This window comes from Rhinichthys klamathensis, unplaced genomic scaffold (genome assembly GCF_029890125.1).
Source record: "Rhinichthys klamathensis goyatoka isolate OS25496 unplaced genomic scaffold, OSU_Roscu_1.1 h1tg000001l_1, whole genome shotgun sequence".
Lineage (NCBI taxonomy): Eukaryota > Metazoa > Chordata > Actinopteri > Cypriniformes > Leuciscidae > Rhinichthys > Rhinichthys klamathensis.
The window spans coordinates 249,862-272,630 of NW_026606555.1; the positions used below are offsets into that span (position 1 = coordinate 249,862).

General features: G+C 42.1%; 1 protein-coding gene across 20 annotated transcripts in view; it reads left to right on the top strand.

Annotated features, from left to right (window-relative positions):
• epb41l2 (erythrocyte membrane protein band 4.1 like 2) overlaps nucleotides 1-22,769 on the top strand; it is a 101,855-nt gene that overhangs the window by 42,631 nt on the left and 36,455 nt on the right. For all 20 annotated transcript variants that reach the window (XM_056236359.1, XM_056246515.1, XM_056255184.1 and 17 more), the window contains exons 3-9: nucleotides 465-836; nucleotides 1,883-2,068; nucleotides 12,733-12,837; nucleotides 15,499-15,541; nucleotides 18,856-18,931; nucleotides 19,019-19,237; nucleotides 20,398-20,485. In XM_056236359.1, the coding sequence (XP_056092334.1) occupies nucleotides 465-836; nucleotides 1,883-2,068; nucleotides 12,733-12,837; nucleotides 15,499-15,541; nucleotides 18,856-18,931; nucleotides 19,019-19,237; nucleotides 20,398-20,485 (1,089 nt within the window). The remainder of the gene's footprint in view (nucleotides 1-464; nucleotides 837-1,882; nucleotides 2,069-12,732; nucleotides 12,838-15,498; nucleotides 15,542-18,855; nucleotides 18,932-19,018; nucleotides 19,238-20,397; nucleotides 20,486-22,769) is intronic.

Here is a 22,769-nt window from a genome sequence, read left to right on the forward strand (position 1 = left end):
TTCTTTTTAATGAATTTCTCTGTATTAAGTAGATTGTGTTTAACACACAAAAGAGTGATTATCAGTTCAACTCACAGAGAGTTATAGAAATTCTACTTGATTAAAAAAAAAAAAAAACTACGCCGGTATCGGATTGTTATCGGTATCGGACGATACTCAGAATTTATGGGATCGGATCAGATCGGTTTTGAAAAAGCAGTATCGTTGCATCCCCAGCTGCATTCATGACAGTGCCACGGGCGCGCGGAAGTAGTATTCATACTTCCATAGGAATTCGGACGTTCGCAATTTACTTTGATTTTAAATTAGCAATTTAAAAGCCATGCCCCCCCCCCCCCCCCCCCCCCCACATCGATTAACCAGTGGGAAAATATCCTCACCATCACATCCCTAGTATGCAGAAATAATGACACTAGTGTCTGAACTGATTTGACTCTTCAGTGTTGACTGTGTCGGTCCCGCAGGAGAGCCGGAGCGCGGAGCCAGAGAGCCCGCAGGAGGAGTCCTCGTCTCCCGATCCCAGCAGCCCTCCTGCCACCGGCGGACAGAAGAAGGAGAAGGGCATCTCTCGCTTCCTGCCTCCATGGCTTAAACGGCAGAAGTCCCAGAGCCAAGACCAAGCCTCCGAGAGCGCAGAGCAGCCCCAGAGCCTGAGCCCGAAGGAGGAGGAGGAGGAGAGCGAGCCGAAAGCCCAGCCGGACGGAGCAGGAGCCGCCCCCAACACAGAGAAAACAGAGGAGGAGAAGGAGGAGAAGCAGGAGAGCAGGCCAGAGGAGGTGCAGCTGGAGGAGAACGAGAAAGAGGAGGAGAAGTCAGTCGGCAGTGCTGACACACAGGTGAGAGACACGCGCTGCTCACACACACACGGGCCACTTTTATTCCTGTCGTTTTCATCTACAGTGTTGTAATATAATCCTTTAATCATTAATCATCATGATGGGCATGAAGTGCTCGTTTGATAAATTCAAAGCGGTGAAGAGACTCAGTGCCCTGTACTCTGTCTGAAGAGTAAAGCAGTGTGCAGTGATCTACAGTGCCCTCACACCTGAAAGCCTGTCACCCTTGACCCCAGTCAGGTGACCTCCTCGCTCTGTCATCTCCGGTTTCACACAGGCTGAATCTGAAATCGCCCCCATACCCTTAAACGGGGTGTTATTTGTGGGAACAGCCATTTGTAGTGGTGTCTGAAACCATAGTGGATGTCATCGAGTGTGCTCATTCAATCCCATAATGCACTGCAATAACGAGTGTACAGCCGATGTCTAAACTCACGGCCTTTATTACACTGCTGCTTCAGCTCAACTGTGTGTCTGCCTCATTCGCCGACGCTGGGAACAGGCGTTTCATGATGTCGTTGTAGTGACGGCCAGTTTCTGCTAGGAGGCTGAGTAGACGGAGTGAAAGATGACGCGTTTCCACTGCAAATCCAGGTGGTTTATTGTTATATCGAGGAGAACCGAAGCATGATGAAAGATGACGATAAAATAAGCGAAATGAAACTGAATGAAATGAAAACGGTCAACTGAAAGTGAGCGTCCCAGCTCCTCACCCCCTGTCCACACGCAAGCTAACAGGTAATGTGCACCTATACCAAGTGACGTATCAAACTGGAAGTGAGAATCTCAGCCCGTACCTGGCACCTAGAGTCGTGGTGTTTGAGCTGAGGATCGGCTCAGATAAACCTGTGTGTGATCGGACTCTAATCCTGATCAGATGTGGACGCTGTCACACTGAACCACATGCTTCTGGCAGAAACCATCAGCATCCGCCCGCTGACATCATCCAGCAGCCATCCGCTCGGCTGAAAACATGAGAGCGCTCGCGTGTGTGTGTATTAACTCTGTGTGTGTGTGTGTGTGTGTGTGTGTGTGTGTGTGCGCAGCCTGTGAGGGAGGAGAAAGAGGCAGAATCGGAAGTGAAGGAGCGCAAGGAGGAGAAGAAAGAGGAAGAGCAAGTGATTCAGCAGGAGACGAGTGTGCTGTCGCCCCTCAGACTCAACAAGAAGATGAAGATGGTGGTGTGTCACGTGACTCTACTGGACGGCAGCCAGTTCTCCTGCGAGGTGGAGGTGAGACCTGTCTGTCTGTCTGTCGTGATGTTTTGTGAAGTCTTTGGTGTGGCATCATCACTGTTGACAGTAGGTGAGGGGTCGTTCAGTGTACTGCTCTAGTCCTGTCTGTCTGTGTTTTACTCTTCTTTATTTTATGATAACTCAGGATGACCATAATCCTGTTGTGTGTATGGAGATGAGTGTGTCGCTTGGATTTGTGTCTATACTCTGATAATCTCCAGCAGTGCCGGTGAAATCTGACATGCACGCATCATCTTCCCTCATGGGCACCATGGCAACACGATCTGTCAGCAGTACACGTGTGTGTGTGTGTGTGTGTGTGTGTGTGTGTGCACTAGTCTGAGCAGCATGCGTTGTTAATGAAGCTCATTTAAATAGTGTGTGTCCACCAGCCCCATACACATGTTTCTTATAAATATATGACAACCCTTCAGTGGAGGAACTAGACATTCATATAATATAATTTATAACCCAGGGTTTGAAATGAACACCCACCACCCACCAAATGTGGGTAAAAATTTACCCACCAGCGGGAAACGCTGTCAAATCACGAGCCTAGGGCTGCACGATTAATCGAATTTTAATCACGATCACGATTTTGGCTTCCCACGATCAAATTCGCGTGATCGAGCGATATTTTAAATGCGTCATTCAGTTCACAGAAAGCTTTTTTTTGCCAATCTAGCGCACCGTAAACCAGTGTCTGATCACGTGCCTCCATGAGCCCAGGTGCGCGAGAGAGACCTACGGTCTGCGTGCGAGCGACAGTGCACGAGAGAGACCGCGAGTGTGTCTGCGTGCGAGCAACAGCGCGCGCCTACCGATTGTGTCGCGCGCGAGAGAGACTGAGTGACAGTGCGCGTGAGAGACCGAGTGTGAGCATTAGTAAATTGCATTAGTAAATTGGTACATACTACATATATATATTTACTATTTATACCATGGTCTGGGTGAATACTCGATTCTGATTGGCTGCAGGGTGTCCGTTAAAAAGTGATAGAGGACACCTAAAGTAGTTCTGGTGAAACTGCCTGTTTACCATTCGAAATTAATAAATAAATGCGCTGCCTACAACAGCTGTGTGAGTAACCATAGCAACAGGCAGTCAACGTTAGTTAGATATTACATAGCCTACTACAATGAGCGACTTCGTTCGTTATTTCATCTTCAGTCTCTCACGGACTGACGGAGCCCAGTAAGCCCGCAGACTGCTCTCGCATCGATGGCCTGGCTGTCACCGACTTTATTTGACGGCTCTCCAGTCCAGCATCGGAGAGTCGACCTACAGCGGTGCTTCGGAGGCTGTGGTTAGTGTAGACTAGTGTAACACAAAGTGTTTTATGTGCAATAAAAAAATAACTATGCCTACCTTTGTGTTTCATGAAAAAAAAAAAGCATTTTTGAACCTGAAGGGTTCTACAAGCTGAGCGGACTATAAATATCTCAAGTTGCTAAATAAATCGTCAGGCAAGTTATTATTTGAAAAAACTAGATTTAGCCTAATTAAAATATAAACTAATGTTTTAAAAATGTTTTATTTGGCAAGTGACCATGGTATAAGCGGGTTAATGCCCTTCGAGGTGACCGTTGTCAGGTTTTAATGGACTTCGGCGGAGGCAACCGTCCTCCGCTGCGCGTCGGCCGGTTTACACCTCGCCGTCGTCCATTAAAACCTGACAACGGACACCTCGTCGGGCATTAACCCTTACATAAGAGGCATGGAAGTTCGATTAATGGACTCCAATAATCAGTCCTACAAACGTCTTGTTTTGACCTATTGTTTAACAAATAGAAATAATTTGAGCACATAAACTTTCACATGGAGAATTAAATAGATTAAATTTATGCAGTAAGACTTCACAACTAATCACTGACACTGTAGGCCTACCACAACATTTTACATTTATTAAGCGTCAAATAACAATGACTCTGAATTTCATCCATTAATCGAACTTCCATAGTGCAGTTCTGCCTTGAAATGTTCTCATTTGGTTACATTCTGTTATGGAATATTTGTTTTTTTATTGATTGTATATTTTGCGTGTTTTATTCACATCCATTATGCAGGTACAATGCAAGTTTATATTTTGCTTCCTAAAATAGATTTACACAATGTAAAATGTAAAATAGTGCCCTGTTGAAGTTTTGCTACATTTTCTTTATTGTTTTCTTTATTCTTTAAGGAAATGCACTGAATTTTGGTGAATAAGAGGACCTATTTTATTTAGATACACATACATTAGCAGAAATGTAGCACAATATGGATGTGAAAGCAGTTATAATTAGCCTATGTGGCAATAAAATTTGTTTTGGTTAAAATCAACAAATAATCGTGATAATTAATCGTGATCGCAATATTGATCAAAATAATCGTGATTATCATTTTGGCCCAAATCGTGCAGCCCTACACGAGCCAATTAGGTATTACTTATTATGTTTGCTCATATTGCTGGGGAAGTTTGTGTAAGTCAAATCTGCGCAGATTTAGCAAGTGCTCAACTCTTGAGATCATGATATATTAAATAGAGCGTATTGCGCAGAATCTGCTCATATGTGGCTTACTTGAACACACTCGTCACTACGCAACAAATAACGGCACGCTTGTTCATTTGCTTTGAAGCAATAGTGAAGATTAAAAAGCATTTGGTGAACAGAAAAGACATTGCTATTTTCCAACATCCTACTTTTTTGATGTTCTTTGTACTGTATTGATCATCTGTCCACCGAAAATATATTTTTGATGAAAGAGGAATGGAGGAGATGGCTGGATGACAGGATTTTATTTGAATAAGAAATGAATTATGAAATCCAAATTGTATTATATATATATAAATGAATGAAAGGGATACTGTACATCCAGCCGGTTGTTCTCTCAGAATAAGCCCCCTGACAGGATGAGGACCCGACGGGAAGCGTTGGAAGAGGGGGTCTGTGGAGGGGTTGTATCAGCCTGAAGGGGTTATTCTGAGAGAACAATCGGCTGGATGTACAGTATCCCGCTTATTACACGCCTACTTGCCACGTAAGTATATAATTAGACACAAAATATTGATCTGAGTTGAAATATTTTATTATCTCTTTAAACGCTAAGTTCAAACTAGACGGACATTTAAGGGATACGGTATACAGTCATACCACTTATTACACTGCATTTCGCCAATAAATAATTATGGAGATAAGAGATTGATTTCAATGTTTAATATCCTATAATCCAACAGTGTACACAACAATAGTCACAAAATAGCGGCAGCTGCGTTTGTACGAATCAAGAGAGAGCGAGTCCATGATGCTGGATGGCACAATTTGATAACTGTACACAAAATATTGATATTGAGTTTTAATATTTTATGAGCTCACCAAATGGAAAACTTCCACGGAAAAAAAAATTTTCCTAGCAAGAAAACGCTGCTGACTTCAGGGACCCGGATGAGCCTGTGTTTGTGTTTTAACCTGTTGTTATCTGGGAGTAACATATCGCTGGATGGCGCGATTGACCAATCAGAATCAAGTATTCCACAGAGCCCTGTAATAAATATATAAATATATATATATCATCTTTTTTCTTCTCTTGTTTGCCTAGTAGAAGTTCTGAATGGCCGGTAACTTAAAAATTTTGTAGCCCAATTGGCCAGCGACTGAAAAACTTAATTCTAAACCCTGAATATAATATAATGTAATATAATAGATTTGCGTGTGTGTGTGTGTTCAGTAGCTGTAATAGGATCAGTCATTGTGCTGACAGGAGCATTTAAGTGCATGGTGACCTCTGACCCTGCAGTGATTTGGTGGGTGTGTGAAGTGTTTCGGAGGACAGATAATTGGGGGCCTGCTGTCAGTGTTAAAGCACCAGTGTCTGCGTCTGCTGCTGGGTTCCACACACACACACACACACACACACACACACACACACACACACACACACACACACACACACACACACACTAACCGTCAACGCACTGTAGATACATTGATTTTGTAAATGTAGGCCAGTACACATTTGTGTGTTAAAAGACTCACATAAAGACAAGTATATTGGCTATATAAAACAGTATAATGGATCTGTGCGCCAGCCCTTAAAGTGACAGCAGCCTAATATACTCACTGCCAAATTATGAGATACTATTGAAAATATCTATATGCCAGTTTTCCCCATGGTATCAAAATAGTGGCCAGTGAAAATGTTGAGTGGCTAGTAACTGGAAAACCACTAGCCACAGTGACTGGTGAGCAAAAAAGTTCATGTCAATCCGTGGTTATCAACCCTGAAACTTTCCATTGTGTATGTAGCACCATGAAAATATGACTTTTCATTATTTTGAATGGATCATATACAGATAGCAAGCAAAGAGCACTCTCTTTACAATCACTTCAGTTCAGCGCAAGCTCAATCTTCCAACTCTCCCGTTATAATCGATGAAGCTGCACAAACAAGGTCTTTATTACATTGTGTTTACAGTTTGTTGGTTATAATCCCAAGCATGGAGAACAAAAGCTTTGTTTTGTGTGGTATTGAGTGGATTCGGACTAACTTAAATGCCTCTGATCGGTCATTGCTTTCACACACTCAACTCAGCATGTCTGTGATTGGCTACAGTGATCAATGCTTGAAAAAACACACAAGCCCACACACACATAAATCAAAACCTTTGACTTCACAGAGCGTGATCTGCGGATGCTGGAATGGGAGTAGTGCAGGTGAGTGTTGGGATATGATGTTCTGGGGTCTCATTACTGGCCGCTCTGTGAGCTTTCAACAGGCTCGGCTTTGTCCCGTCACCGGAAAGTGCTGAGGCATCACTAAGCGCCATTGTCCTGGTGTGTTCATGCACGAGACGGTGGCATGTTTGCTCAGAGATGAGCGCGACTGTCTCCGGGTCGCCCGTACGCATAAGCCGAAGCTCCAAACAAAGCATTCCAGACGGGACGCTTTATGGGGACAAAGAGGGGCTCATGACTGCTGGACGACCCCTCATGGATGTTCGGTGTTTCGGTCCGTCCTTACTGCTCTTCTGCTTTGTGTTTCTGTCCTCATGCCAGGATTAATTCTGCTCTCTGGCTGAGACGAGAGCGTATGGATGATCCACACGAGCCAATCACAGCGCACGCACCTTCAGCCAATCACAGCGCAGTGACCTATATAACAGAAGCGCTGTGTTTTTAATGCCGTAAGTGCAGAGATCCAGCCGTGTGAAGCCGAATCCGGATGTTTGAGAGCGTGTGAGTGCTCTTCAATGTCCTGGTCATCATGAGACTCTCCTGATCAGGGTCGAGGGACACACGAGGCCACAGCAGAGCTCCCACGAGTGTGTGTGTGCTTGACGCTAATGCTTCCGGACGCTCCTTCACAATGACGCTCTGTGATTCCTCCTGTACGTCGCCGATCCTGAATAAACCCTCTTCAAACATCCCATCAGTGATTCTCTGTGACTTTACAACTCAATTATTCATCTTATTGTTCAGGCTGCAGTTGGAGCTCCTTCTTTTGTTCTCATTCATGTTGCTCTTTCTTTCATCATGTTCTTTTAGGCTTTCACTGTCGTTCATTTACTCTCTGATCCATTCGTTTCTTTCATACAGACCGAGTCTTTTTATCACACACAATCTACTGCTGTCCATATGTCTTCTGAATGATGCTGTAGTTCAGCAAGCAAAAGGCCTTTTAGTATTATTGTAAAAACATTCAGAAATCAGTGGAATCTGCACAGATATTTATAAAACAAGCGTAAGAATATCTTATATGCTTAGCAGTTGTTAAATTGCGAGGGCATCTAATGTCTTCAGCTCTTTCACAGATTTTCTATAGGATTTTGGTCAGGGCTACTCAAAACATTCATCTTTCTTAGCTGAAGCCGTTGTTTTGTTGATTATGACGTGTGCTTTGGATCAGTGTCATGCTGAAAGGTGAAAGTCCTCTTGGTTCAGCTTTCTAGGTTCTGGAGATCTGACCTGGACGTGTGTTTGGTCAGAGACAGATGGAGAATATGGGAGATGGTTGTCAGAAAGAGCTGCAACTCTTGTAATGTTGCTGTCGGCCTCTTGACAGCCTCTCTGACCAGTTTTTGGAGGCACACCCTATTCTTGATGATGTCACCGTTGTGCCATACTTTTCTCCACTTGTTGATGACCATCTTCCCTGAGCTCAAGTGTATCTAGCCTTGGATGTGTTTTTGTAGCCCTGACCTGAGCGACACCTCAACAATAACTGTTTAAATGGACAGCAGTGGTCTAATTATTGACCTTATTCTGAGTTAGACAATATTCTGATGGAGGGGTTTACATGAGTTGCTTTCAGGGTATTCCTTTCATGTTCCCGTTTTACATGTTATAGAACACAGATCGATGAATGGCACACGTCATTACGACACCATTCCCTCCGTGTCAATATACGGTCCGTCTTCGTTATGGCACCATATAAGGTTTTGGGCTTTTAATTTGTATTTTTACGAAAGCTTCAAGTGCAGTTAAAAGTCTGTCATGCTAAAGACCTCATGTAGCTCCGCCCCTTTTCAGCGCTGCGCTCGTTGTCTTTTGTCTTCCGGTCTGTATTTTCGCAGCGATCTTGCGTATTTGTGAATGAACGGCTCGTTTTAAAATCTTCCCGGTCTACTGACATTTAAGACATCTGCTTTAAACATTACAATCCTCATGATAGCTTTCGTTAACTTTACATTAGGTAAATCCACTTCAAAATCCACTTACTCCTGGACAGCGATGCCATAGAGATATACAGATAATATTCTGAAGATGGCCGCACGCTTGTTTCTCTGGCGCATAAGGTCTTACGTGCAAATAGACGAGGGCGGAAACAAACTCTGAAGCCATGCTCTCTGGTTTGCTGTCAAACAGTTGACCACTGCCGTGTGTGTGTGTCCTGTCCCACACGACTTTACTAGTGTGATTTAAGGTGTGCATAATGCACTTCAATAATGCGACTATAATATGAATACTCCATGGCTTAATTCTATCTGTTTACTTCGAGTATGACTTTCGACGGATGAAGGTAATAAGAAATCCCTGTTTACATTGTGGTTTCTTAGAGTATTGTCTTAATCGGCATAGTATCAGAATATTGTTGTTCATCTAAACGTACTGAATGAGATCCTGTTGATGCTTCGTAACCTCAAGGCTCTTGTAGTAGCAGCACCCAAGATGTCAGAAATTACTTACAAGAACAGCTGAGATTTATTTGGAGTTAATCAGAGTCACAAATACAATAAATTAAAGCTACATCCAACTGTTTGTTTACTTGAGACGTAACTGACTGTGTTTATGTGAGAACTCCAGAAGGGAATAGGACATTTTCCTGTGTGTATTTGACTCTTCATGCCATGAAAGAGAACGGTTTCTGACTATCTGTGCATGTGCTACAGGTGTGTGTCGGACTGCGTGAAAGTCGAGTTTTAAACTCTCCTCAGGAGTGTGTTGTGCTTTTATTATCTCTTTTTAATATAGAGCACCTCCTGCTCTTTATCTTCCCATTCCTCCGTGTGTCTTTATCCTCGTAGTTGTCTCTCTTTGATGCCTGACCGCAGTGGGGAAATCATTGCTTCCTCTACTCTAGCTGTAGATCTGTGATCTGCTCTAGATCAGCTGACATTCATGTGTTGTTTTGAGCTGCAGAGTTGATGGCTCATAGATTCACCAGTAGCTGTAAATCTCTCTGGTTTGTTGTGCCGACACCATGAGAACATGTCTCCACCTGTGCTTTCTTCAGCCATTAACACATCATCATCAGACAGCTGTGTAGAGTCGGTGTTTGTTTGCACTTGTCCTTCCCCTAATGCACTTTTCACTAATGCAGGCCTGCTGTTGTCCAGTATTGATCCACTGGAAACTGAAATCCATTAGCAGCGTCTGTGTGTGTGTGTGTCGAGTTTACGGAGCGTAACATCTGATCACTCATCAGTAAATCTGGTGCGAGTGAACGCTCGGAACGGATTAGTCGGTGTAATTGCATCCATAACAGCAGCTTATGGGGTTTTGTGTCATGTCATAATAAGAAACATTAAAATCTTAAACAAGCACTCTTTTGGTTTTTGTTTTTGTCTAGTGTATATGACCGTCACTTAGACTTATACTGTAGAAATGGGACAAAACTTCCCTGCTCTTTTGTAATACACTTTTGAGTACCATTCACAACTCAACACTTCCTCTCCAATCCATCCAGACCATTTACTGAGACCGAACTGAAAAACAAGGACATTTATCATGTTTATGATATTACAACAATCTCAACAGTCATATCATCTTTTAAGAATACAGTCCAAGTCTTAAAGGTACAGTAGCACACGCAGTCAGTTTAATTGACATGGTCATATCCACCTTATTTTGAACGATTTACTTCGTTTCAGTCAAATTATTGTTGGAGCCTCTGGTTTGGGAAACTTCCCAAACTGTTTTCAAAAGTACTGAAACGAATCATTTCAAATGATAGGTTGCATTATAAATCAGTTTGACTGAATGAGCTGTACGTTTTCCGTCATGCTCCATTTTATCCATGGGGAAAATAAAGTAACGTGTTGTTGGTTTCACGAGAACATCTGTGACGAGCTCTTTTAAGTACGCTAGCTGTCTTTTGTTCCTCCGCAATATTTTCTTTTTCTTTTCTGCTCTAAAAATATGTATAAGACAACCCATGCTGCTCTCTTGTGGTCTACTATCCTGATTAATGAACATATTACACAAATAATTCACTTGCAGTAAGAATTTCTAATTTTCTCCCAAAATTCTCATTCCCATCCTGGTTTTCACACACAATGCATTAAAGGTCCCCTGACATGAAATTTTCACTTTCTGAGGTTTTTTAACATAATATGAGTTCCCCTAGCCTGTATTTGGTCCCCTCGTGTCTAGAATTTTCAATCGGTGTAAACCGAGCTTTGGCTATTTTCCTCTTCTCTGCAGCTCAGACGCGCTGATCTTGAATCTCCTCGTTATGACGTCATAACGAGGAAAGGTTACCTCCCCTTTCTCTGCTTTGCCCGTCCGGGGAATTTGGCTCGCCCATGAGAAAACGAGCTAGGAACAGGAAGTACGAACGCGCCGGCGCGATTTTAGTTTGGTTTTTCCTAGAGAAATAGCTTTGAGATTTGAGTTTTTCCTCGAGAGATATCATGGCTTGCAAACGAGCGAAGCGTGGCAGTTGATCAGTGTTCGGATGTACAAATGAACACAAAAGTATTTTTTAGTTCCTTCATCCAAGCCTCTGAAGAAACAATGGGTTAATTTTATTTTCTCTGGAAATGCGCTGACACAACTTCCCAAAGTTGTGTATGGTCCAAACATTTCACAGACGACTGTTTCCTCAACTCGAAGTACATCATCGTGTTTGCATTGGGGAAAGCATCAGAGAGAGTGCAGAAACTTCATTCTCGTGATCAACAGACTGTCATCTGCTCAATGCTCATCACGGCAACATTTTATGTGATGGGAATAGATCTAAATACTTTAAAAACTTCTCACGATTCGTTAATCTCGATAGCTGTTATAGTAAAAACGTATAATAGCAGTAGTAAAAGTATTCGAGAGAGTTTCACATGTAATACATAGCTATTTCATATGCAAGCATGTCAGCCAATCACAGCAGTGGGCGGCTACACTGAATCCCACAGAGACACGCCCCTTCAAACAGAGCGTTCAAATCAGAGGCTAAAATCAGGCTAGGAAAATGGCCTTTTATTTCTAAATTATGACTATTTTTGATCTAAAAAACATACTAACATTATAAGGGCAACCCAGGAAACATTATAAAATAATAAAATAACCCCATGTCAGGGGACCTTTAAAATGTTCTGTTCGCACCAAGAACTCCAACACAATATTGTTCTGTTTATTAAAAGCGAGCTGCAGTTTTGTCCTCTGCCGCTTTAAATGCTCAAGCTCTTTGACAATCAGCAAATCAGAATCCCATCTTGCTTTAATGTTTTTATTGTTCATCAGCTGGAAAAAATGGTTCTGAAAGGGACTCAAACGATATCGTTCCTCTTTGCCGTAACACTGTTGTATTTGGCATGGACGCAGCTGCTTTTAACAGTTTTTTGTTGCAAGAAACCTTGACTGATGGATTAGAGAATGCATGAGCAGTTTGGCGTATGGGTGGGCTGAAGCCCGAGCAGATTGAAGAATGCAGATCTTCCTCAATGACTAATGCTGGACGCTCCTGGTGTCTGGAGAGGAGAGAGGGACTGTTGAGCTGCAACCAGGCCTCTCATTCCTCAGGAGTCACACCAACACTCACGCTATCGAGATGAATCAACAGAATGTGAGGAACGGCTCAAACAGGCCCATAATGAGCCGGCGCTTCAGACTCCACACAGTCTCCATTCAGACTCATTACAGCGCCAGCGCTGGCATTTACGGGAATACTTCAAGTGCCGACTCTTCTGCTCACCATCATGTTGTTCCAAACCTCATTGCCTTTTGTTTTCTATGAAAATGTTTCAGATTCTTTATGCTCTAAAACTTGAGACATTTCCCCAAATATCACAGAAGAAAATCCTACAGGTTTGGACCGACGTGAAGGCGAGTGATTATTTACAGAAGGGTGAACTGTTCCTTCACGATTAATGGTTCTACAGCTAATGAAGCGACTTGGATGAGCACCACAACATTGTCTATAAATAATGTCCAAATATTCCACTCATCTTTCTTTCTGTTTTCAGAAACGGGCGAAAGGCCAGTACCTGTTTTTTGAAGTCTGCGAACACCTGAATCTGATAGAGAAGGATTACTTCGGCCTGAGCTTTAAAGACAACGCTGAGCAGAGGGTGAGTTCACACACAAGACATGGACCAAACAAAACACACCTTAACAGTATGGGGACAGCAGTCCATGTGACTCAAGCTCTGTGTTCCTGTGATGCTTTATGAGGAACAGAGACAGATTTAAACTGTCTATCCTGTGAGGTCACATTGGCACTAGGGTCGTGGCAGTGGCCGTTTTTAACACCGCGGTGTAACGGACCAATTACTGCCGGTGGTGTGGTGGTTAGATGTTAAATAAAACATTAGCAAAAGCACCTGACACATTTCATCTTCCGCAGGAGCAAGACATCTAGGCTATATTTGATGATGTGTTGCCAGACCAAGCGAAAATAAATGAATGGTGTGTGAAACACTACACTAAGAACATGCCTTACCAAGTCTAACAAGCACAAACTGTGTTAAATAGAAAAATAAAAAGGTATCCGTCCTACAGGGTTTTTCTAGTTTTAAATGAATAGCCTCAGGTGCCTCTCTCATTCAGCACGAATCCAAAGCACTGATACTGAACAAACACTGGTATTGATCAGCTGTGATCAGTAGCAGTCCTTTAACTGCCATTGGTGATGAAGCATTAGTATTAGGGCTGCAACAACTAATCGATAAAATCGATAATAATCGATTATGAAAATCGTTGTCAACGAATGTCATTATCGATTAGTTGGTCTGCTTACGTCACGGGGAGCGTTTACTGGTGATTGGCTGAAACAGGCCAATCAGGATGCTCTCTGTCTTACACGCGCTTCATGAGGCACACACGCAAGGTCTCTCTCCCTCCGCTGCTCTGCCGCGCGCTCGCGCTACACGGTTTGGAGCACAGTCTCTTCTGTCTCGCATGCGCGCTCTTGCTTGCGCGCTCAAATCCCGGGAGTTTGAACTAATTTGCGAGCCGCTATCAATATGCGGGTGACTTCCAGAACTTCCGGGAGACTTGGGATGTCTGTATTTTGCGTCTCGAGCATCAGGTTGCGCAATCAGTTCGCTCGCAACATAAGTGATGGATTAAAATAGTGCTACCGCAGAAATATTAAATTAAAACGGTCTTTACAAAGCGAAGCACTAAATATAAAGGCAGTTAATAACAGCAGCAGTAAAATATTGTTTTTTAGTCACTGTACTCAGTGGGTTTCAGCGAATGCTTGTGCACTAATGCATCAATTTTCCTGTCTTTTTAATCAAGCCTGTTAGCTTGCTGCGTACCTCCATTCCGCTCTCTTTATATAGCATTTGTCTACTATTAAGTTTTAATTGTTTTTCAAACGCGATCTACTGCGGCTCTATGTTCACACGCTTGTTTTCAGTCTTTCTATATTTATTTTTACAAATTATCCTTATTCAATTAATTTTAAATAAAAATTAAATGAATTATATATTTTTAGATGTTTTTAGTTTATATCTTCACATCTGAACAACATGTCTGTAAATTTGTTTTAACAAAAATTGTGTTAAAACAATATGTTGGATATAAATGTTTTTTTTTTTACATTAATCATGGTTGTCAACTTGCCATCAGCAATTATCATTAAAAACAATGCAAATATTGATATTTGTAAAACTCAATGTGTTGCTTTTGCACTTTTTAAAGTACACTTTTACACATAAATATCCTAATTTAGGGTTTTAGGTAACACTTTATTTTATTTTATTTTATGTGTCCTTGTTACATATGTTACATGTACTTACTGTAGTAATAACAGTAAATTATGCATAATTACATGCAACTAACCATCAACCTAATCCTACCCTATTCCTATAGTAAGTACATGTAGTTACTTAATATTACTCTGTACTTAAATATATAATTACAGTGTAACAAGGACACCTTAAAATAAAGTGTAACCGGGTTTTATTTAGTCACAATAAACAAAAAATCTAAGTGAATCTTTTTATCCGATTAATCGAAAAAATAATCGTCCGATTAATCGATTATCAAAATAATCGTTAGTTGCAGCCCTAATTAGTATACATGTGTTATTGTGAGGTGCATCATGGGATTGGTCTGGCATGTTGTTTTCTAGGCCTGTTCAGTCATTAGTCTCTCAGTGCAGCTGATTGAGCCAGTAATGCAGAGCTTATGTTTTAGACGGATGTCTTTGAGTCACTTTAATATTGATGATATTACACGGTTGGCTCAATTTCCATTTTATGACTGGTTTTCGTGATTCCGCCTGTTTTCTCCATGACTGAAATCATAGGACCCTAGTTCAGCTAGATCTATGCAAATAGCAAAGACATTCATTAACCAAGATCTTTTAAAGCTGTTAACACGGGCTTGCCATACAAAGCCACGTGTGCACATGCAGTGGAAATGTAATGTGATGTAATCTATTATATAATAATGAAGCTGTCAAAATCAATAAGAGAAATATACTAGTTTTAAATGATAGAATTCAAATATTTACAGTGGTCTGGGTTGAAAAAGGAGGAAAAAATGGGTTGAGATGCCGTCACAAAGTAGACAGAGGAGTCCACTGTCAAGATCAGGTGCAATGGTGAACTTTCACTCGGCTTACTTTAGGGACCCAGATGTCAGATCGTGGACTCGCTAAAGACAAACACTGTCCGTTTCTGCAGAGAATGAGCTCACAGTCACAGAATGGCTTATTTTGTTCAAATCTTGATCATACAGTGCAGCTGCTTTATTGACTCTGTGTTGTTCTGTTGCAGTGCTGGCTGGACCCTACCAAGGAAATCAAGCGGCAGATCCGCAGTACGTGCCGTCTCCTTCTCTTTCCTGCATGTGATCAGTCAGGCAGATGATGGGGGTTTGGTCTGGGTGGGTTTGTGTGATTCAGTCTCTGGCTCCGTCGTCCTCTCACACATCTGCAGATTCAACAGCTGTAATTATCAGAGCGCTGGAATGATGCGAGAGAGGATTCCTCATTCACACCGCGTTCAGAAACACAGTACTTATGCGTTCTGTCAGCTGACTGATTCTGTTTGTTCAGAAAGACATGCTGCACATGCAGAGGTCTGTTCAAACCGCTGTCCTTAAAGGGATCAATCACACTTCGGTTGAGCTGTGCTGCCTTAAAGCTTTTAACCCTGTAGAGCCTGACATATCTAATCATTGTAATCAAAGTTTGCATATGTTTTTTAAGTATCATTTGATACATCAGGCTTTTGTGGCTTCATATAGTCTTAGCTAGTTAGAATATGGAGCCAAAAACACCTACATTTAATTCAAAAGCCCAAACTGAGCACAAATATGCAATTTGCTGCAGATACTGATATTCATATGGACAAGATAAAGAGCAAATAAGATGTTTATAGCAGATACTTAAATATCAGTATCAGCCAATAATATGTCTTAGATGATATTTAAATTAGTTTTGTGATCAAAGCTTTGTAGTTTTAAAGGGGCCACGAATTGGAAAATCTAATTTAATCTAAGAGGTCATTGTCCTATGAAAACATCTGGTAAGTTTCAGAACTCAAAACTTCCTCGTTAGTCCAAAAACGGCTTTCATTGAAACCAAGCTCTGAAAATGACTCGTTTTGGATTTTGTCACATTATGAAGTCATAGTGCGATGAAAAAACGCCTCTGCCGAATCGGATAAACGCCCACTTCTACATCATGTCTTTAGCCCCGCCTTCCCAAAGGATCCTAACTCTAAGAAAGTGCTTATTTGTTTGCATTTCACTGTGGATTCTTTGGTAAATCAGTCGTAATTCCGGTGCAGGCTTTGCAAACAGGCGACAGCAACGCCACATCATGTAAGTAGCCATGTTAGTTCTAATGCCTGATCTGTGACCAGTGATTTCTTATATGTAATGATTCATACATTCTGCATCTCAAAATCATTTATTGCTGTTTATCCGTCAGTAAATCAAGTCAGTGACTACACAATCAACTTCACATTGTTTCTCTTAGTAGCATGAAAATACGTGAATATAATAATGAAATTTAATAATAAATTATTTAAATAGTGATTAAATTATATACAGAAAGCGATCAAAGAACGCTCCTTTTTTTAATCAAACAGTGTGAGTTTATCAGTGACTGAGCTCTGGGCTCTCGCCTAAACTCCTGTTATAATCAATGACGCGGTCTACACTGCACAATGAATCTCTTCTTCACACTGGTAGTTGATGACCGTATGTGTGAGCGTGCAGAAATCGAGCCGCGATGATGAGATCACTGCATTCATGCGCTCTACAGTCATGTCTGTCATTAGCTACAAGCTCATCATTGCAACATTTCATGCCACGGGAGTAGATCTAAATATAATCAACATTTTTCACGATTAGTTAACCTTGCAAGCTTACTTATTACTTATAGCTATACTTATTTCATATGCAAAGATGTCTGCCAATCACAGCAGTGGGTGTTTACACTGAAGTCTCACACAGACACGCCCCTTCAAAAAGAGCGTTCAAGTCAAACACAGTACTGTAGCTTCATAGGGTTCAAATCTGCTTTTACAGCACTGGACTGAAGGTGAGTGTGTGCAGGACACTTCCTCTTACACTATAAACTGAGCCATTGTTTGACATCCAGTCAGGTGCTGTTTATCTGAGACACACACACACACACACACACAGGTGAATCAGATGTCTTATCTGCTTTTATGACTCAGTCTGTAGAGCGTCTGGAGGAGAGCTGAAAATAGAAAAACAGGACGGAGAGAGAGAGGGAAACGCTTGAGAGAGAGGCTCTCCTTCTGAAGGACACGTCTATAAAAATGGCAGCTGTGTCCTCGTTTCCAAAGACAGTCTCAGAAAGAATGAGGTTGACTTTGTTTAGCTGCGTCCTGACCTCTGACCCCGAGTCAGCCACAGCAGAATGATCAGTGAGCCAGCGTACAGGCCGAGAGTTCATTCCACTCATTTTATGTCTGCTTTGTGAATGCGCTCATGGATTATATTAACCTCATTTCCTCCTTCCACTGGCACAGCAGAGCATCACCGGGAGCGGCAGCCGTCCTGCTTCTGCACTATTGCTGCCTTATTCACTGTTCAGTGTGTTAGTGCGGGCATTCGGTTCAGCCATGACACCAACCAACCAGCTCTAGATGAATCATTGCAGACTGATTCATGAGAGACAAGTTATCAATTCTATGAAATGGCATTATCAATTGCCTGGAAATAGGAACCTTTACATTAGATCTGATAACAGAAACTTTTCACCTGTTTGATTCACAGGTAATGTCCTTTACATTAAAACTATAGTGTTATCTATACTGTGGTCATTTTTCCAAACATTGTTGGATTCTGTGTGTTCTCATAAAGTCAAACTTGTTGATGGAAGTTGGTGTAATAACCCAGATTAATAACATAAACAGAATTACTCTAGATGGTTTCATTTAAATAAGCGTTTTGACCCGTGTGCCCAGAATGTATAGATTTAGGTCGCGTCACTAATGATGAGCAATCCAGCAGTTGTGTAACATCATTCAGATCATCTTTCTCATCTGTGTAGTGTCGCATCATTTCTCCTATGATTTATTTCCCCCGATCATGCTTGGATGTCAACATGAACAGGTTCTGTGGCAAACTCCTCATCCTCAAAAACCCTCAACAAAACTCCACCAGGTCACAGCGTACAGTAAAACACAGGTAGTTGTATGTCGACATCAGTGTGTTTTATGCTGTGAATTATTGGCCGCCAAAAGCATGAACCACTGGCATTCAGAGACATCTAGAAACCAAAGGACAAAAGCAACTCCATATCTGAGCGCATCCACTGATCTAACGCCGCCTCAAGATCGCATCTTCATCACTAGTGAAGTGTTGGTTTGCTAATGGCCTGAACAGACTCCTTCGTAATCGCCACCAGCTGCTGTATCCCACAATCCCTCCAGCCTATAGCTTTATGGCACATCTGCTTGCTTTTCTGTGTCCCTTATTGAAAACCAAGTGCAAAGGGAAAAGAAACTCTCTCTCTCACACACACACACACACGTGTGATTATAATATTTAGTAGTTGTCAGGAAGGACTGAAGCCAGAGACGCTCTACTGAAGGAAGTGATGTTGTTTTAATCGACTCTTGTTCTCTCTGTGTGTGTGTGTTTTGCACTAGACTCTCAGTGGCAGTTCGCGTTCAGTGTGAAGTTCTACCCTCCTGACCCGTCCCAGCTGACTGAGGACATCACCAGGTAGGCGAAATCTCCCACCAGTTGCATGCTTGTTAATTGTGGTCAATATTTGAGGAGTGTGACGCACGCGTGGTCTTCTCGCTCCAGGTATCTGTTATGCCTTCAGCTGAGGCAGGACATTGCATCGGGACGTCTGCCGTGTTCGTTCGTCACACACGCGCTGCTGGGCTCGTACTCCCTGCAGGCCGAGCTGGGCGACTACGACCCGGAAGAGCATCGCCTGGACTACATCTCCGACTTGCAGTTCGCCCCGAACCAGACCAAGGAGCTGGAGGAGAAGGTGGTGGAGCTGCACAAGTCACACAGGTCTGACAGCAGCTTCTTTACAATGTCTCGTTCAGTTCGAGCAGGTTTAAGGGGACCTGTTATGCCCCTTTTTACAAGATATTGTAAAATTGCATCATTACTTTCTTGAAAGCTGCTGTTCGATGCTGTAGCGAGCACATAAACATGGCGGATGGTGTACGGCTCACTCGGGGGAGGAGCTAAGCTAATAGGGCCCATCGTGGGCGGGGCCTGTTGCATGTGACGGCACAATGGCATTCCTGAACAGCTCATTTTGAGACACTGTTTCTGATTTATGGGGAAAATAAACGGAGTGGCTGGAGTTTGACCACTATAGGCAGGTTGTGTACACACTGCGGATGCATAATTATGTTAAAAAACGATGTAAAAGTGAATTTTGCATAAGTCCCCTTTAAGGCCGGCATAACAATTTTAATCATTTCTAAGAGCTCTTAAATTTGAGCATGGCTTAATGTGATTATTAAACTTCAAAATGATGATATAATTAAATGAATTGATTGCTGATTCTACAGACATGTCAGAATCACTGAATGCCACATTTATGCCAAGCGAGTGCGTATGATCTGCTGTTGATGAACTGTGACCACAGTTCTTCAGGGTGTTTATTTTTGTAATATGTTGTAGATGATTGAAAGAGTGTGTATTTGATCTTACTCATCTGTTTTAATGAGCAGCCAGCAGTAGTAAAGCATGGAGATTTCAAAATAAGAGTCCTGTGTATTTCAGGCTTCTTTATAATTAAATAATATTGTCTGCATTTTTTCCTGGATATTCTTGGTATTTCGGTTACACAATAAACTGTGTTTGGCATTTACTTCCACCCTGTCACCGTCACAGGAAGGAGTGAATAAGAACATTATTAAACACATTTTATATAGAGATTTTACTAGTATTGGAACAATAACCTGTTTATTGCCTTTCTTCTTACTTTCTTAATATATATTAGCAGAATCCCATATCACTTAACCTCTTATATCATCGCATACAAAATAAACTAATTTCAATTCATATGTATATACTGAATAAAACATGTCTGAGGTGTTCAAACTGGAGTCCTCAGTGGACTCGAAGCCCGATGTGTGTCATGATCACAGGATTATCAGGTGTAAATCTGCTCTGTGCTGATGACAGATATCTGATGTCTCCACCTGTTCTTTCAGGGGAATGACTCCAGCCCAAGCAGATGCCCAGTTTTTGGAAAATGCGAAGAAGCTGTCCATGTACGGCGTGGACCTGCATCACGCCAAGGTAGAAGATCTCCGGATGTATGATGCTCTCTCATGTTCTGATGCTCTCTCCCGGTCCTGCAGAGTTCAGATCCGACTGTCTGGAAGCGTCCAGCATGCCTAGGAAAGCCCTATTCGGACGCTAATTGTTTCTCATGGGGTCGTAAGGTATTTTCAGCATTTACAGGGGTTAAGGCCCTTGCACACTGAGTCCGAAATTTTCATATGTGCTTTTTCGTATTCGTGATTCGGTGGCTCTGAATTGTCAAAACACCATTCAAACTGCTTGCTACGGATGCGGAAAACACAGAAAATCGAACCCGATCCGATTTTTTTTATGACTGACGAAAGTTGTGTGGGTAAGTATGTATTTTTTAACATGCGGAAATTTCGGACTCAGTGTGCAAGGGCCTTTAGTCTGACATTCTGGATTCGGACGGCAATAAAATCAGTGTTTTTCTCCCACCGCCCACGTAAAAATCCCCGGCCGAATTACCTACTGTTTTTTGACAAACACCAAGGTCATGCGGGGATTTAATTACCGCCCAAATCCACCACATATCCGAGTTTACAAGAAGAGACCAATAAAAAAATCACTCTTTAAATCCTTTTTGACCACTGCCGAGCACCGTACGATAACTGGTGCGCTTAACCGGTATTTGAATGCATTTTAAACGTACTTTTTTTATTACTGAAATGCTTGGAAATTCTTACGAGAACAATATTTCATCAGCGCTCCACCTCAGCGAACACAAGAGAAAGAGAAAAGAGCTAAATATGTAGGCTATTATGCACCGATGCTCGAGATTAAAAGTACAAACATGCAGCTTTATGTTTACCTCATGTAAATAAGAGGCTGCATTTACTTGTTTCTGCTAATGGCCATATTTTTTAAATGACATCCTTTTTAGATAAAATGCAAGAATATGAGAAGAACCCTTTCAAATATAGCACACGTGCGTCTAGCTTCCTATTTTTAAAAATGAGAATTAAATTATTAAATGATAATTAGAGCATTATTTTTCCTGTTGAATTAAATAATTTATTCGTATTATTCCAAGCACATGACATTTTATTTATGCCACGTGAGCAGGTTCGTGGGACTCGCTCCTCCACCGTCAATAAATCGCCATCCGGATGCATGAGCTTTATCACTGAGATGGATGCCCTGCAAATGTGTTACAGACGTGAACACGAGGAACAGTTGGCGTGCGATAGAGCTTGGTTAGCTGGTTCAGGTGTGTTAACTGTGTTTGGAGCTGAACTCTGCAGGACGGTGGCCCTTTAGGAGCAGGATCAGGCGCTGTTTGCAGATTCTTTTTTCAGGAAGACTATAGCTGCGTCCCAATGTGCATACTATCCATCCTAAATAGTATGTGACATTAGTAATTTTCAATACTATTTAGGGCGTAGTATGCACATTGGGACGCAGCTTATATTTTTCAGTCCTTTGCTGTTTTTGATGAAGTTGAATGAGTTCACAGTCTATAGCAGTCCAGTTCCAGCATGATCTGCTTTCACATTAATCACACATTCGGCCGCTTACATGGATCAGCCATTTTATTTGAGTGCGCTATGGTTATCAGTAAGATCTGTGACCTGTGACCTCTAGACCCAACAAGAGCAGCAGAGGAAGACTCCAGCTGAACAAACACTCAGATTGTGTGTGTGTGTGTGTGTGTGTGTGCACGCAAAAGAGAGAGCATGCTCAAGTCTGGGAAAAATATGTTGTTGCCATTTTTAAACCCTCACAGGAATACCAGCTCTCCGGCACTTTTCCCAGTGGGAATGATGGCAGTCTCTTGTCCAAACTGTGTCTTTATCTCTCTGAAGACTGAAGGTGAAGCTTGTGTTGTGCAGTTTTCTTCATCGCATGACCTTTAAGGACTGACACATGGTGCTGTATCAGTCAGGGTTAAAATAGTTCACTAAAACAATACAAATAAAAAGGTTAACTGAAATACACTATTGTAGAGAGCTTGCCTGTCCCGAAAGGCACTCTGAGTGTCCCGAGGCCCAGCGGCTGGTGTCCCCTCTGCGGGGTACAGCTCTTACTGATGCGCTGATGTGTGAGAGATCTGTTAAAAGCCTCTTGTGGCGACAGATAGTCTGAGTTCAATCTGTTTATCAGCGCTATTGATTTCTCTCAGAGCTCTACGGTTAAAACAGACAGATCAGTAACCAGCGCTCGACGCCCCAAAAGCCCCGGCAATCAAGATCCTTTTAAACGCATTCAGATAAGTGCTTGAGAGGCGGAGGGAAACATGTGATGGATGTGCTTTCTAATTGCATTAAGACATTGAAAG